This window comes from Trichoderma harzianum, assembly GCF_003025095.1.
Source record: "Trichoderma harzianum CBS 226.95 unplaced genomic scaffold M431scaffold_2, whole genome shotgun sequence".
NCBI classification, from domain to species: domain Eukaryota; kingdom Fungi; phylum Ascomycota; class Sordariomycetes; order Hypocreales; family Hypocreaceae; genus Trichoderma; species Trichoderma harzianum.
The window spans coordinates 3,898,772-3,914,358 of NW_020209250.1; the positions used below are offsets into that span (position 1 = coordinate 3,898,772).

Genomic DNA, 15,587 nt, shown 5'->3' on the forward strand with positions numbered 1-15,587 from the left:
GCACTAGCAGGTACTCGTACTACTCGTACTACCGCCCCACCTGGATCGACAGCGGGTAGTACGGAATCTATTATATGGCTCTTGATTCTCTCATATCTTTTCCCTTCTCTTCCGAACATATTTGTAATTTGAATATTCTGTATTTTTCCTCTGTATTGTAAGAAAGAACACCTCTGAACAGCATTAACATGGCGTTATCAGCATTTCGCACGGCGATCTGGATCCCTTATCCAACCGCCAATCCCGGCAATGGATTCTGGGGAGAGCAAACGTCAACACTCAACTTCTGCGAGGAGGTAAGTGAGCGAGTTTGTAATTTTGTTTCTCATCTTGCAAATGCTGAATATTAAAAAGGACTATGCATTGTCGTCATATTGCGCTGAGTTTTGCAATGTAAGTATAGGCAATACATTACCTTTCCCACATGTCTTTTTTGTTGACACGGCAGCAGACAGTTACAAATGCAATTTTCATGTGGCTTGGCATAAGAGGGATTATAAACTGCATACAGCAGAAACACCCTTCAATATTCCTAATCTCTTATATCGGATACATGGTCGTCGGATTAGGCTCCATCCTCTTTCATACGACGCTGAAATGTAAGTACCCTGCTCATGGTGATGCTGCAGGCGACCTGGTTGGTGGGAGGCTAACGGCAAGATGTTAAGATCCAATGCAATTGGTCGATGAGCTATCCATGATATACACTACATGCCTGATGATGCATGCAAGCTTCTCATATTCACGTTCACGGACGTTCTCAGCTCTCCTAGGCATTAGTCTGCTCTCGCTTGCTGGGTCGATTACGGTAAGAGTTTTGTGCTGATACCTTTGCATGGGTGCACGGGAATCCCCTGCTGTATAAGTGGCATACTAAGAGAAGCCCAGGTTTATTATCACATCACCAAGGATCCTGTCTTCCACCAAACCGCTTATGCTGCACTTACGGCAACTATTGTTTTCCGAAGCATGTGGGTAATGGAATCGCAGTTGCGACCTGTATTGAGTGCCCGCGATCCAGAAAAGGCGTCCTACGTGCTCAACACAATGTGGACTATGGTAGCTACTGGTTCGTCAAACTGATTGCTTGGATCAGATTGCAATGTACAACGAGCTAACAATCTGCAAAGGACTCAGTATTTTCCTTGGCGGCTTCCTAATCTGGAACCTTGACAATGTTTTCTGTTCCCAAGTGCGACAATGGAGACACGCGATTGGCCTTCCCTGGGCCGTACTGCTGGAGGGCCACGCTTGGTGGCACCTGATGACAGGGTTAGGAGGTAAATCGACTGCTTAAGCGCTCCCTTGGACGACATTGTTTTCCTCCTCTGATCATATCCACAACTTGATTTCTTCGCTGAATTTGTATTTGGATGCCATTAACGAGTTCATGCTTGCTGACCAGACTTATAGCGTACTATTACATCATCTGGGGCATCTGGTTGCGGCAGTGCCTAGATGGACAAGACACCAAGTATATACTCGTCTGGCCGAGGCTGTTGACATCCATCCCGTATTTAAAGAGGATAGATGACGATCAGTACCAGGACAAAAAGGTTCAATAGATGCACAGCTCGATGGGCGTATGTCAGGCGCAAAGGGTATAGTAGACACGGCTTTGTATATCACATATACCGGTTAAGCAGTTATACTGAATAGCCTGTCTTGAGGGATCCCACTTTGAACAGAAAATAAAGGTCAAATGGGGTAGCATGTTTATTAAACCTCAATTCAGACTTCATCCATAAGCTTTATAAATAAATTTCTCCAGATATATATTTTGACGAAGTTGAAGGACGAGATAGACGATGGTGTAATACAGCTCTCTCGGCACGATTATTGGTCGACGCGCTAGTGCGCGCGCCCTTGCATGGTATCTTCAAATTAGTAATACCGAGGAGCCACTGAAAGCCGAGCAGTTCCTCATAAGCTGTGCACCCTTTGAGCTTGTATCTGATCTTACAAGCTCACGAAAGGGTGAAAGAAAAGCACCGGATTCATCATTCTGATCGGGCTACAGCTATTCGCGGTTGACTAACTAACTGATTTAGCATCCCAATAGACTCCAAATGCATATAGCGCCAACAGCCCCCTAACAATGGCTTCTCCGTCCCCTCAAGGGCGCAGCTTCACCGTTCGCGGTGTGGCTGCCGGCCTTGCTGTTGGTACCATCATATGCGCCGCCAACATGTACTTTGGCCTGCAGACAGGCTGGGTCTCCATCATGTCGATGCCGTCAAGTCTCATGGGATTTGCCGTCTTCAAGCTGCTCAAGCCTCACTTGCGCTTCCCGTTCAGTCCGGTGGAAAATGTGCTGGTTCAGAGCGTTGCCGGCGGCATGGCCATCATGCCTCTTGGGTGTGGCTTTGTCGGAGTTGTAAGCGTTTACTTCTCATAATAACTCGTCAGATTACCCATGCTGATGGTATATAGATTCCCGCGATGAACTACTTGCTGGAGCCTAATGAGCAAGGACCCTTATCACTGAGCACTTGGCAGCTCATCATCTGGTCCCTGGGTCTTTGCTATTTTGGCGTCGTCTTTGCCGTCCCCTTGTAAGTGTATTTTATTGCTCTATAATGAAGTTAAGTGAGATCACGGGTTGGCTGAGATAAGAATGTGTGTGTATGACCTCAGGCGCCATCAAGTCATCATTAGAGAACGACTTAGATTCCCCAGCGGCTTCAGCACTGCAGTGCTCATCCGCGTTCTCCACAGTCGAGGGCAGAAGTCTTCTCCTCAAGAGCTAGATGCCGCCACTAAAGGCGGATTCGCCAGTCTTGCAGCAGCCAAAGATGATGAACCCGCGTTGGTAGAAGACGTCGGCGCCTCCGCTGAAGAGGAAGAGGGAGAACCAGAAGTCTCAAAGGACTTGGACTGGGCGTACAATATGAGGCTTTTGCTCCTCAGTTTCCTTGTCTCCGGCATCTTCACAATTTGCAACTATTTCTTGCCTATTTTGCGAGACCTCCCAGTCTTCGGCACTGTCGCCGCCTCTACTTGGCTTTGGACCTTGAACCCAAGCCTTGCGTATGTGGGACAAGGCATCATCATGGGGACCGAGACGACGCTCCACATGACGCTCGGCGCAATTATTGGCTGGGGCGTTCTTAGCCCGCTGGCCAAGATGAAGGGCTGGGCTCCCGGTCCGGTGGATGATTGGGAAAACGGCAGCAAAGGCTGGATTGTCTGGGTGTCGTTGGCTATTATGCTTGTTGACGCTGTTGTCAGTCTAACCTATATTGCTCTTCGCCCCGTTTTCACCACCCATACCCTTCCAGCTCTAGCAGTATTACAGCGTCGCTTTCGACAGAGCAGGATTGCCTCTTTGTTTAGAACATCTCATCAATATTCTCAAATTCCCAGTGAAGCGCGAGAGGAAGAAGAACAAGATGAAGATGAAGATGACGATGACCAAGCTTCTCCCGCCCAGGCAGAGGATCGTGGACTGGACGATGCCCCGACTGACCAACAGATTGACAGCAAAGTTGTTTTCTGGGGGCTTCTCGCATCTATACTGATTTGCGTTCTGTCTACACAAATCGTGTTTGGCCATCTGGTGCCCCTTTACGCGATTGTCATTGCTGTGCTCATGGCCCTGGTTTTGAGTATCATGGGCGTCAGGGCCCTTGGAGAGACTGATCTTAATCCAGTGTCCGGCATTAGCAAGCTTGCACAGCTATTCTTTGCTCTAATCATCCCGCAGTCTAACAAATCGAGCGTTCTTATCAATCTAGTCGCCGGTGCCATCGTAAGCATACTCCTGCTCTTTGCCCCTTCTCGTTCCCTGTCAGTTTTACTAATTATTGGAATCACTTTTAGTCGGAAGCTGTAAGTTCCCCTAGAAAATGAGAATCATCATACATGTGTCAAGTTCCCCTAACATCGCAATAGGGCGCATTGCAAGCGGGTGACCTGATGCAAGATTTGAAGACTGGCCATCTTCTTGGAGCTGCTCCCAAAGCACAATTCTGGGGACAACTCATAGGCGCTACATTTGGTGCTGTGTTTTCTGCTTTCGCATATCGCATTTACACAGCGTAAGTCACTGACATCAATATTGGACTTTGGAGTCTGTATATATTACGCCTTTTCACTGACTCATATTGCTACTGGCGGCAGGGTGTACGAGATTCCCGGCAAACTTTTCCAGGTTCCAACAGCCTACGTCTGGATATTCACTGCTAGGCTCGTAACAGGGCAGGGCTTGCCATATATGGCCAAGGAATGGGCAACCGGCGCCGGAGTTCTCTTCGCCGTGACCACTCTTGCGCGAACTCTGTCTGTTGGGAGACCATGGCGCTCTTGGATACCGGGCGGCATTGCTGTAGCAGTCGGTGAGTAAATCTCGAGCATCTCCGGTATAAAATGGCTTCATCTAATTCTATATCAAGGCATGTACAACGTGCCATCGTTTACGCTGGCCCGAGCCATTGGAGGTATTGTTAGCTGGTATTGGCTCAGCGTACGAAAACAGTCGACCACGCCATTAATCATCATTGCATCGGTAAGGCCTTGCTTGTACTTTGGCACAATTTGCGCTCGCTGACATTGTATGCAGGGCTTTATCCTGGGAGAAGGATTTCTGAGCATTGTTAATCTATGGCTACAAGCGCTGAAAGTACCTCACTACTAGAGACTCGCAACCGCCGGCCACTGTTTTATGACAATTCTGAGTCTATTCAATGCTTAGAAATTACTCTCTACTCCAATTTCCAGGACCATTTCTTCCCTTCTTTGCTTCCAGAGGAACATGTGACATCGATTCTCAAAGCTCTAGCATTCTCCTCAAGGGCTGCAAAAGTAATTTGCCCGGAGATTGTCTCTGGCAACTCCAGCTTGGAAGGAGGGTTTTCTGGTGGTACTAAAAGCAGCCCTTGCTTCCAGTGAGTCACAATGCCAGAGGGGCCGGTTGTGAATGCGACGTTGCCATTCTTCGCCTTTCCGAACACTTCGGGAGTCGTCGTGGGCTCTGGCACGGGCTCACTTCTAGAGGTGGCGAAGAAGTTATCGAACCAGATTAAGAAACCGTCGAGCCCATCTGGCCGTCGCAGCAGCTTTGACTCCCATCTAGCTGTGAAGGATAGCTCCTCAGGCTTTATCGTGTGGAGGTCGAGTACCTTGAAGGGGTATGGTTCTCCGCAGAGAGTGTTTTGGGGCATTGCTTCGACCCTAACATCATCGTAAATACCCTCTTGCATTGCCTTCATATCGAATCCATAGACGTCTCTCCAATAAGATATGTGTTCTGACATGTACTCCGTATCCTGGATGGGCGCCATCCAGATGGTACCAGAACTGGGAACCAATAGGCCATCAGGCTTGAGGTATCGATCTCTGGCATAGAGAACGCTGGGAAGCATCGCCTCGTATAATAGGCAGTAGCCCATCCACTCACTGACAATGATGTCGACCTCGTTAACAGGCAACTTGACCTCCTCGATAGCACCTTTGACACAGGTGATAATGTCAGAAAGGCCATTGTTGAAGATGTTTTCAGTAGCTTTCTTAATGATGTCTGAATTATCGACAGCAATAACTCGAGCTGCACCAGCCTTTGCGCAGAACATGCTCAGAATTCCTACAAACACAAGTTAGGATCGTGTAGGTTAAACCTGTTGATCATGAATGCATCTCTTACCTGAGCCGCAGCCAATATCGAGCACAACCTTGCCCTTGAAGATGTGCTTGTTGTTGTAAATGAAATCACGGTAAGCATCAGTCCTGACTGTGTCCTTCAGCATGGTCTCATGAATATCTGAGACTGTCAGTATATGTCTGCCTAGCCCACGCATAAAGAGGCACTCACCGTTGTAGGCGTAGGATTCAAAATAATAGTTTCCGCGATCACCCTTGACAGCCTTGGCTGGGCTCTGCTCCGTGTCATCTCCCCATCGACGATCCAATGTTTCTTGAACAGCAAGTCGATAATTTGAGAACTGAGTCCGGACGGATTCCAGCTCAGCCTCCAGAGCTTGCTTCTGCACCAATAGCTCCCCCTGAGAGCTGTCCAACTGGCTCGCAGTTGTGTCGGCCTTGACCAGGTCGCTGTCGAGAATCTCATCCAAAGACACGATAAGAGCATCATTCTCAAGGACAGGCTTAAAGTAGCCGTCGTCCTCAAAGTCTGCAAGGGTTAGGTTTTTAGCTACGGGCTGCTGATCCCGGACCCGGCTGCGGATATAATTGACAAGCTTCACCGCGCCGTGAAAATCGAGCTGGAGATTTTTAATGGTGGCAATAAAGTCGAAATCGTGATGCTTTTTGCAGCTATCGAGCATCTCGTTCCAGCTAGAGAATGTCTGCGAGTCGAACAGGGAAACAATGGTGATGGACTCTTCATCGTTCTCAATGTCAAGCCATTCTCCCTCATTTGATACGTCAGAAGTGGCCGAGGACGACCCGGATTCTGATCTCGCACTCATTTTTTCACCGTAATTTTTTTCTTCTTCTACGGTGGATGCGAATTTTGTTGCGGTTTGGCAGTTGCTTCTTCCTTCTTTTTGGCGTAGGAAATTTACAGCATCTTTTTTTTTTTAGTGTACTAAGCTGCAGGTAGCACTGACACCATATTTCCCAACAAGCGCAGAAAGTTACTTCACACTCACAAAAGGTACATCTTTCCTACTCCACAAAACAGTAAGTGATAAGTAGTGATTGCACTTTCGGAGTATACACCCTGAGATCCTAGTGCGACTCAGGTACTCCGTACTACACAGGCTGTTTTTCTTCTACAGACATCACGGCCCCACCTTGCTGTAACAGATACCTACTTAGTAGGGCTTCATGTACGACAAAATCACCAACTAATGTCTATTACACGTCCAGAAGCGCAAGAGCCGTGCTTTTTTATATCTCTAGAGCATCTTTCTACAATTCTCTATCCATCTAAGAACTGGAAAATGCAAAAATAAAGAACAAAAAAATTGAGAGAAAAAATCTCCAACTGTGTTCGAACCTGGAACCATCCAGATGAGTAATGCCAAAGATTATTGAAATGGAGTCTGTTGGGCCAATCCCACGGTCACATCTGGTAAAAGGCAAGAGGTGAGTTCGATGGGAGGTCCCACTCCAACTAATTCCTATGCTAAACCATCTTATATAGGTATGTGCTTTCCCCACAAAAACCCCAAGCTTCAGCTACTGTATCATGCCTCCAATCAACCACATTCAGAACTTATTGGCATTCTGACGATGGCGATGCTTTTTCTCAGCTCACATCTTCTTTCAAATCTGCTGTAAATTTTATCTACCTTTTTGGATAATGCTCAATTCTGCCGCAAAGATGCTGGTGGCCTCGCTCTAAATGCCCCAAATCAGTCCACGTCATTCCCATCCTCCTCGGCATCGCTTTCTTCCTCGCCGTCGTCTCCGTCATCATCTTCACCGTCAGATACCTCCTGGCCAAGCCCTTTCAATCGAGTCTAATGGCACCTTGCATTAGTATGGAGTGTTTCTTTTCCTTGTGCACGAATGAATTCATGTACGACGGGATCGCCTACCTTGTATTTTCCCAGCTTCTCCTCTAAATCACCGAATACCATGAGAAGATCGTCTAGTTCCGACTGGACTGCGTCTCTGGCCTTACCTGCATCTGCCACGGCCTGCTTTGCCTAGTGATACGTGTCAGCAACGCTATATTGACGTCGAATCCATCATGTCTCACCTTCGCAGCTTCCTGCTGTAGCTTCTCAGTTTCTTCTTGTGACTTTTCAGCTTCTTCTCGTAGCTTCTTGGCCTCCTCCTGTAATTTCTCGACTTCATCCTGTAACTTCTCATATTCATCTTGCCGTTTCTCAGCTTCTTTCCGCTGCTCCTCGACCTGTTCTCGTAGCCGCTCAACCTCTTCTGTCGTATTCTTCAGCTCCTTTTCCTTCTCTTCCGCTTTTCCGTTGGCCTCCTTTAGTTGCGCGGTATGCTCTTTCAATAGATCGGCATGCTCAGCGCGAAGCGCCTGAAGTTCAACAGTCTTGCTCTTATTGGCCTGCAAAGAATTCCAATTAGCCAAATCCATAGAAAGCTATCCAGGTTACTATGTCTACGTCTATTCACCTTCATCACGTCAACCTCAAGCCTGCTAACAGTTGCCCGCAAATCTGCGATTTCAGCTTCCGCTCGCTGTCTCGCACGTTCTGCTTCTACTTCGTGCGCTTTTTTAGCCTGGTTTAGCTGATTTTGGAGTTGTTGATCTTTGCCATTCAGCTGGGTTTGTAGATACTGATCCTTAGCAGCAAGTTGGGTTTGAAGCTGCAAGTCTTTCGCATTGAGTTGCTGTTGCATTTGAGCAGCTCTTTGCTCATACTCCGAGATTTTTGCAGCATGTTGACTTTGCAGTTTGCTAGAGACATGGTTTAGTTGTGATCCGAGCACTCAATATGTCAAAGACTCCAAACATACCGCATTTCTGTCGTCAGCTTCGCCGCTGTGGCCTCGGCATCTTCCTTTGCACGGCGATTCGCTTCCTGAGCCTCTTTAACTGCCCCTTCCAAAGACTTATTGGCTTTGTTGGCTTCTTGAATTGCGTGGTCTTTTTCATCTATTTGATTCCGCAGAGAGTCTACAAGCTGCCTTGAAATACCCTGCTCCGTACCATTCGTAATAACCGAGACCTCCATATCGGGCACCTTATCAATGGCGCGGATTGCACGGCTGTAGTTATCCTTGAAGAAATCGACAAAAACATCGTCAAAAAACACGTTGATCTCTTCACCATCAGGGGTAGAGATGAGTTTTTGTGGTGTAACTTCGAATTCTCGGAGCAAGGGATGGTTTCGAAGTTTTGCCAGCCGATCCAAGTAACCGTCTTTGTCAAGCCGCGACTCCAAAATAGAGTGTAAAGTTGCTCGTGGTATGGGTGAATCTTTCGTTGAGAACTCATAGACGACGCCCAACAACATGGCACATAGACCTTGTACGACTTCTCCCGCGATGCGAACTGGCTGTGAGATTACCTGTATGAGACCTTGGACATTGCTGCCTTCGGCCAGAAAATCGTTGACAGCATCAAGGTCCTCAAATAGCCAGCCAAGGAGTAACATTAGATATCCCACTAGTATGCGGGTGTCATCATCTCGACGTATCCGCATGAGAAGATGCGCCGTGATCGTCTGTATGCTGGTCACTACTTCCTCGCCCTTGGAGGCATCTCCTTCGGTCAAACCCTTTGCCACTCCCTTAGCAGCAGGATTGTCATAGAGTAAATGGAATGCGATAACAGAGGCAAACCACACACGGTATGGATCGCTCAAAAATACATCCCCTGGTAATCTCAGCAAAACACTCAAGATGTTGGCAGATTCGTCACGGCCAGACTGGTAGCCTTCTATGGCCCTGCCTAAAAAGTGAGATTTTACTTCGGGGTGGTTGGAAAAATAGGCCTTTAGGCATTGGCAAGCGGCGAATCGTAAGTCAAATGCGGAAATATCGTGCACGTTCAGCGTCAGGTCCAGTAAGCCATCAATGATATAGATCTTAGAATGGCCGTTAGGTGCACTTGTAGCTCCAGCGGTGGATTCCAGGGGTGGAGGAACCATGAGCGAGGCGAAGCCTTCCTGGATGGTCATGTTGTTACGGATCAAATCGCCACATGTGGCCAAAGCCTACTCGAAATGTTATGATTGCGACTCAAACGATTAAAAAGCAGGGGAGCAGGCCGTCGCACCTCGGCTTTGATTTGGATTTGAACGTCGGCATCGAATGCGAGCTGCAAGACAAGATAGCTGAGCCCATGCCTCCAGAAGGTGGCTTGGTTCTGATGCGTCTCAGCGGAGCTTGCAGATAGGAATAAACGGATGATGGAGATGAATGCGTAAATGTTGCGATTGTGCTGGATCTGTGCCCACTTGGCAATGTTGTCTTCCTGCTTCTGAGCTTCCAGCAGTCCCTTGAGCATCTCTGTGAGCTTGCCTATGCAACCAGACTCCCGGAACAGAGACTGGTTAGCCAAATTGCCCCTCAATAAGTTGGCCAGGAGTATCAAACAATCCTCCACGGTCCTCCCGCCCTCGGAGAGCGAGCCATCGGCAGCAATAATGGCAAATAGTTTGTCGAAGGCATTTTGAAATGCAACGAGCTTCTGTATCTCGATGGAGCTAGACGTTACTAGTATTAACAGGTTGACACCTTCATTGCGAATTGCCTCTCGTTGGTCGTCAAGAACGCCCGTAAGTCGACTGATGCCCAATGGCGCAGAGAGGACACATTCTTCCGTTCGTTGAGTTCGTGCTGTAAGGATTGAGCTGAGAAGCTGCAAAGAGTATAGTCGTGAATAGAAATCAGGAGCGTCGAGGAAGTCCAGCACAAGCGTAATATTCTCCTGTCGTTGGGTGAATTCGTCGGCCAGCCATAATGCGATTTCGTCTGATGCTTCGGGGCTTTCCTTGTTGGGGTTGAACAGCATCAGCAAAGTTTCCAGAACAATTTTTATTGTGTCGACATCTTCGGAGTCTTTAGAGAGGCTACCAATCAGGCTCCTCAACGCTCCAGAAGCTACCGATGCTGGGAAATCCTTTGCGAAGCTTCGCAAGCCTAGCACTGCAGCGCGCCGATCTTCGAGGAGAGTTGCGGAAGCAAGTCGGCCACTGAGAACAGTGATGGTTTCGCCAGCGGACTGTTTCGCTGGCGTGCTGGAGATAGAGAACATGTCGTCACTTCACCCATGTCCTTGGTTGAGAATTGGTGTTCGAAACTGGTTGCGCTAGGTAGAGCTTCCACATACTCTAGTATGGGCCACAGTTAAATTGAGCTTTGCGGAAAGCTTCTAGAAAACACCCTGGCCTAGGGGCCCTTATGCATGTCACAGTATGCCATGTTAATTTAGGGGAACGCCCATTCAGCACCCCAATTTCGCTATTCAGCATCCCATCTTGCCAATAATACTAAGTCTCAAAGGCCTTCTAGTTTTAATGTAATATCTAGGCAATATACGGAGTATAAAGATCTATATATTTATAAAATGTTATATTGGTTTATATTAAAATTATTTTACATGCCTTTATGTATTGTTTCTCAGCACTCAGCTTTTGCCCGTGATTTCTAAAAATAGCCCCAACATGGTTAGCTAGGTCGCGTTATCTTATCGGGCATGGCTGTCACCGGGTTGACCAGCAACGCGTCGTTCCACACGAACAAAATAGTCTTTGTTCTTGATCCCAATGCGCCTCGATGTAGCCCACGAGTTGGCCATCACGCATGGTTTTTCTTTCTTCACGCTTCCTTCTGTATAATTGATACCCCTCTCTATAATGGCTCCTCGTCAAAAAACTTCGGCGGCCTCACAGAAATTGCGCTCCAGACCAAGCGATGTACAGCGTGCGTTCTCGACAACCCCGGAGCTTCCTCTTTACAGTCTGCTAACCGTCGTTTAGCGGGCGATCCATTACCTACAAGACAGAAGCGACGATATCGGCCGGGCACCGTTGCGTTGCGAGAGATCAGGCAATACCAGTCAAATACAAAGCTTTTATTGTTAAAACTACCATTCATGCGCCTTGTGAGTGCTGCGCTTGCCCCCCATTCCCATCTGGACGTGTTTTTTGATAGTGGTTAGGTTCGTGAAATTGGATTGAATTGTCGGCCGAGAGGGAAAGACTTCAGATGGCAGAGTCAGGCTATTCAGGCACTACAAGAGGCCGCGGAGGCCTTTATGGTACATCTTTTTGAGGATGCGCAGCTATGCGCTGTCCACGCAAAGAGAGTTACACTTATGCAAAAAGATATACAGCTTGCGAGGAGAATCCGAGGCATCTGGGGCGGCCTTGGTTGAAATTAAAGTAATAAAGACGGAATTAGCATTGATATATCTATTACTATTAATCATGTACCTTGTCAAACACACAGACACGTATAAGTCTTGATGTGTGAGGTAACTAACTTTGTTTACGTACGAGCAAGATGACTCTCTGGCGTCCATGATTTGCTGGGCAGCATAGCATTGCCCTTTGATAAAACACTCCTACAGCATATATGTGCGTTTCGGGAAGGACGAATTACCTCACATACGCACAGGATGGCGAGTTATATCAGTTACGCATAGTCACGTCCGCGCCGTTGACCACCACCGTAATGAGGCCGGTTTCCATAGTTCCCTCCGCGCCCTCCTTGGCGGTTATAGTCGTTCCCTTGGCGATTGTAGTCGTTCCCTTGGCGATTGTAGTCGTTCCCTTGACGGTTGTAGTCGTTCCCTTGGCGGTTGTAGTCGTTCCTATTGTCGGACCAGCCTTGCTGGGGTTGGGCATATGTACCTGGTGGCGGACCTGCTCTCGGGTCAAACGATGGCCCGCCTGAAGGCTGCCATCTCCCAGGTTGCGGCATACCATAAGGCGCATTATACTGCGGCTCGAAGCGTTGGTTGTCCCTATTGTGTCCGTTATAAGAGTCTCGAGTGTCCCTATAGCCACCGGAATAGCCACCCCTGTACCAGCCACCATTGTTATTGCCGTAGTGCTGTGGGGGTCCTCCATAGTTGCGACCTCCTCGGTTGTTGGTTTTGCCTCGAATTACCTCAATATCACTCCTAGTCAAAGCTGGCGGCGGCATTCGCACTCCGCGTAGGAGCATCGATTTGTGAGTCTGCGATACCTGGGGCATGTCATAGTAAACGCTGCGACTGATTAGCTTAGTGATACAAAAGGTGATGGGATTAAGTAAGCTGAGTATTCACCTGATGGAATGGTCGTAATCTAGATCTGGCATGGATCGTCGCTCGAGAGGATAGCTCAAGGCCCCATGGGGAACCTTGTCCTCTTGTTTCTCAATTTCCCCAGCAAGGCCATTGCTGTGTTCTGTATTGATACTAAACTTTGATCGATCTTGCTTCTTGGAATAGAAAGTGGTTAAGATATCGTCGTAAAGGCCCTCGTGGTTGTCGGATAGCAACAGAACTTCCCTTCCTACTGTGTTTCGCGCAACATCTTCAGGGCTTAATAGAGGATACTTGCCTTGAACCGCCTTGAGGAGTCGTGACATGTCGATAAATGGAAGTAGAGCCACTCCTTGCCAGGCCATCTTCTTTCCATTTAGATCAACTTCGAAATCTTCGGGATAGAAGTCAATAATCTCGCTGTCTTTATTCAACATTAGATCATGGAACACTGTGGGGAGAGCATGACGAGATGCCGCTGGTAAGACGCTCATGAGCTGTTCAAAAGGTCTGGAAATTCGCCCCTTTTCGAAGCGAATATCCATTTTGCTGAGGTTCTTGAAATCAGCGGCAAAGGGGGCGTAATGGTAAGGATAATACCACTCCCAAGACGGGCATCCCTGAAAGTAGTATAACAATACCCAGGCCAAGCCTTCCACGTACGCCTCGGCCACCTTGTGACGGAATTCAATATCTTGTGGATCCTTATGGAACTTCTGCTGGTAGTAGCGATCTTCGTATCCGTCTTCCCACAAACGAACGTTATCGATAGGTTCAATCTCCTGGGATACCTGAGGTTGAGGTTTAGATGACTCTGCTGAAGAGGAGTTGGCAGTGTCATCAAGCTCTGCAGCCTTCCTTTTCCCAAGAGCCGAAGGTAGTGGTTGGGTAATATCTGCCGCTGTGCCGGACGCCGTCTCATCTTTGTCAACATTGTCTTTGTTAACGTTGTCTTTATCAACATTGTCCTTGCTAGTGTCTGCTCGCAGCCGGTCTCGCATGACACTAGCCGCACCCTTGTTGGCCAACGTCACATCTTGGGCAGCACCGCGGCTGACAACCATATCGTGGGTGATATTTGCTAGCAAGTTTGTGGGCTGTGTCGCAATAGGGAATAGTTGCAATCCTTTGGTTGGGTCTGCATGCCCATTTTGCTTGGGACCAGAGCCGTGCTGCCCGTTCCTCGAATAGCCTTCATTTTGAAGCTTCCTTCTTTTGGCATTAGCCTCTCGACGATCTTCTTGTTCTTTTCTTCGCTTGAAAATTGCACTCTCCTGATTCGCAAGGCCGTCAAGTATGACTTGCGCTCTCTCCAAATCGATGTGACCATCTTTAGTGACATAGCCACCCATGGATGGTAGATTGGTTCTCCAAATCGTGGTCAAGGTGTCGATTCCATGCTCGCGGATTTCCAGAGCAGGCAAGTGAGGCAGAAAGTCGTTGCCAACGAAGCAGCACATGAAAATCCAGTCGTCAATCGCCCGTTCTAGATCAAATCTGAAGGGCAGGTCTGGAATAGACAGCTCAGCCGCGAGATACTCTCTAAGGACAGAAACATGGAGCCAAATAAAAGGCTTCAAGACAGGAGTTAAGCTGTCCTTGCTTTTTTCAGTGTCAGCATCCTCAACGGCCTTTGCAGTTCCACGGCAATTATTTGCCTCGTGTCCCTTTTGGCCACAAAGCTTGCATGTCCTGTTTTTGCCTTCATTGAAAAATACATCTTCACGTAAAACTCGGAAGTGAGGTTCATGGGTGGCAAGCCCTAGCATGATGAGATCGGCATCCAAGCCATAGATGACATGACGAGTATTAGGGTCGTAATTAGGAGAGGTGCGTTGAGATCGGATGAAGGACATGATTTTATGTTCACCTTCACCTGGGACCGTAGCATCAGATATGATGATCTTGAGCTTAGCCCAAGCGGGATCCGTGTTCAATTTGTACTGGCACCAATATCGCAGACACAGGGCCAAGATGTCCATGAACGGAGTGCCTGGAGTAATGGAGTTGGAATCGAAAGCCTTCTTGACAACGGTTTCCGTGTCGGCAGCTGGGAAAGAACCGCCATTTTGACGTTTTAGCAGCTCGATTAGCGCCTTCTTATCTTCTTCCTTTTCCTGGGCTTCCCGAGCTGACCGAAATCGTCGAGATCGTTGCTGGTTCATCTTCGCTCTTGGTGCAACTCCATCTGTTGAGCATTTGTTAGCTTACGCTGATCAGAAGCAGTAGTCATAAATCACTCAGGCATGACGACTACGAGGATTGGGCGCCACACTTACCAACAGCAATCATGAGGATTTTCCGAGGACGAACCATGTTCACGACACGATCCGTGTATCTGAAAACTTCAAGCATCATCTCCTCTTCATCGGCTGGCGCAGGCCTATCCTCTGGATGAGAGCATGGGTGGACAATTCCATTCATGTCCAGGTACAAGTTGTCGAGCTCTTCTCCATTGGGATTTGGTTGAGTGGTGTCAACGGGAATGGTGATGCCATCTTCAGTGGTGATTGGCGTCTGCTCAATCACGGGAGAAATAATCTTGGGATATTTGTTGGATAGCCATCGGAAGGCTGCGGGAATACCCATGCTGGATTATGCCTGCCGTGAGGAGAATCGAACCGTTTGATGCTGCTGAACAGTTCTTGGGCTCCGAATCGAGGCAGAGGGAACGCGACTACGCGCGGCTGAATTTGCGGCTGCGGGAGGAGGGTAATTAATCGTGTGGCGGAAAATCAAGAACAAGAAGCCTGATCTGACCGTGCGACTCTTGATATGTGAATAACAATAAAGAGAGAAGGTAATGAATGATGAGGGATGTTTGAGGTCTCAACACAGCTGCTGCACGTGAAAGACATGCATGGGGGAAAAAATAGCTTGGTCCAAGTTTGCGAAATGTCGATACTAGTGTTAAAGTTTCCGGACCAAGGAAACGCGCACTGTGAAG

The 15,587-nt window shown here is 48.1% G+C and overlaps 6 protein-coding genes across 6 annotated transcripts; 3 read left to right on the plus strand and 3 right to left on the minus strand.

Moving 5' to 3' along the window:
* The first annotated feature begins 128 nt into the window (after positions 1-128).
* On the plus strand, positions 129-1,697 carry M431DRAFT_504805 (hypothetical protein). The gene is made up of 7 exons (XM_024918524.1): positions 129-296; positions 355-393; positions 452-599; positions 669-808; positions 889-1,069; positions 1,131-1,280; positions 1,414-1,697. The coding sequence occupies exons 1-7, from the start codon at positions 189-191 to the stop codon at positions 1,563-1,565; spliced, it is 918 nt and encodes a 305-aa protein (XP_024779534.1). The 5' UTR covers positions 129-188; the 3' UTR covers positions 1,566-1,697.
* Positions 1,698-2,098: 401 nt separating this feature from the next.
* M431DRAFT_75011 (hypothetical protein) lies at positions 2,099-4,636 on the plus strand (the record flags this gene model as incomplete). Its single annotated transcript, XM_024922296.1, has 8 exons — positions 2,099-2,377; positions 2,434-2,555; positions 2,638-3,751; positions 3,823-3,831; positions 3,895-4,040; positions 4,123-4,337; positions 4,395-4,507; positions 4,562-4,636. The coding sequence occupies 8 exons, from the start codon at positions 2,099-2,101 to the stop codon at positions 4,634-4,636; spliced, it is 2,073 nt and encodes a 690-aa protein (XP_024779535.1).
* Positions 4,637-4,703: 67 nt separating this feature from the next.
* Positions 4,704-6,425, minus strand: M431DRAFT_478865 (hypothetical protein; the record flags this gene model as incomplete). Its single annotated transcript, XM_024915716.1, has 3 exons — positions 4,704-5,581; positions 5,642-5,758; positions 5,810-6,425. 3 exons carry the CDS (start codon positions 6,423-6,425, stop codon positions 4,704-4,706), a joined length of 1,611 nt encoding a protein of 536 aa, XP_024779536.1.
* A 705-nt stretch (positions 6,426-7,130) lies between these two features.
* Positions 7,131-10,729, minus strand: M431DRAFT_504808 (hypothetical protein). Its single transcript, XM_024918525.1, has 6 exons — positions 9,662-10,729; positions 8,398-9,599; positions 8,053-8,338; positions 7,667-7,984; positions 7,503-7,613; positions 7,131-7,424 (listed from the first exon to the last, which is right to left on the minus strand). Exons 1-6 carry the CDS (start codon positions 10,640-10,642, stop codon positions 7,317-7,319), a joined length of 3,006 nt encoding a protein of 1,001 aa, XP_024779537.1. The 5' UTR covers positions 10,643-10,729; the 3' UTR covers positions 7,131-7,316.
* A 514-nt stretch (positions 10,730-11,243) lies between these two features.
* On the plus strand, positions 11,244-11,764 carry M431DRAFT_478867 (hypothetical protein; the record flags this gene model as incomplete). The annotated part of the gene is made up of 3 exons (XM_024915717.1): positions 11,244-11,310; positions 11,367-11,491; positions 11,549-11,764. The coding sequence occupies 3 exons, from the start codon at positions 11,244-11,246 to the stop codon at positions 11,762-11,764; spliced, it is 408 nt and encodes a 135-aa protein (XP_024779538.1).
* On the minus strand, positions 11,751-15,343 carry M431DRAFT_316573 (hypothetical protein). The gene is made up of 4 exons (XM_024914264.1): positions 14,920-15,343; positions 12,662-14,828; positions 11,873-12,601; positions 11,751-11,801 (listed from the first exon to the last, which is right to left on the minus strand). Exons 1-3 carry the CDS (start codon positions 15,227-15,229, stop codon positions 12,025-12,027), a joined length of 3,054 nt encoding a protein of 1,017 aa, XP_024779539.1. The 5' UTR covers positions 15,230-15,343; the 3' UTR covers positions 11,751-11,801; positions 11,873-12,024.
* Positions 15,344-15,587: the final 244 nt, after the last annotated feature.

Excerpts from the sequence above, each read along its gene's own strand:
- M431DRAFT_504805 (XM_024918524.1), top strand. The coding sequence starts at position 189 with ATGGCGTTATCAGCATTTCGCACGGCGATCTGGATCCCTTATCCAACC. Across the intron at positions 600-668 it reads CTTTCATACGACGCTGAAAT|ATCCAATGCAATTGGTCGAT; the intron begins GTAAGTACCCTG and ends CAAGATGTTAAG. Across the intron at positions 1,070-1,130 it reads GTGGACTATGGTAGCTACTG|GACTCAGTATTTTCCTTGGC; the intron begins GTTCGTCAAACT and ends CAATCTGCAAAG.
- M431DRAFT_504808 (XM_024918525.1), bottom strand. The coding sequence starts at position 10,642 with ATGTTCTCTATCTCCAGCACGCCAGCGAAACAGTCCGCTGGCGAAACC. Across the intron at positions 9,600-9,661 it reads AAATCCAAATCAAAGCCGAG|GCTTTGGCCACATGTGGCGA; the intron begins GTGCGACGGCCT and ends CATTTCGAGTAG. Across the intron at positions 7,425-7,502 it reads AGAAGCTGGGAAAATACAAG|ACTCGATTGAAAGGGCTTGG; the intron begins GTAGGCGATCCC and ends AGGTGCCATTAG.
- M431DRAFT_316573 (XM_024914264.1), bottom strand. The coding sequence starts at position 15,229 with ATGGGTATTCCCGCAGCCTTCCGATGGCTATCCAACAAATATCCCAAG. Across the intron at positions 14,829-14,919 it reads AATCCTCATGATTGCTGTTG|ATGGAGTTGCACCAAGAGCG; the intron begins GTAAGTGTGGCG and ends AATGCTCAACAG. Across the intron at positions 12,602-12,661 it reads GATTACGACCATTCCATCAG|CGTTTACTATGACATGCCCC; the intron begins GTGAATACTCAG and ends AATCAGTCGCAG.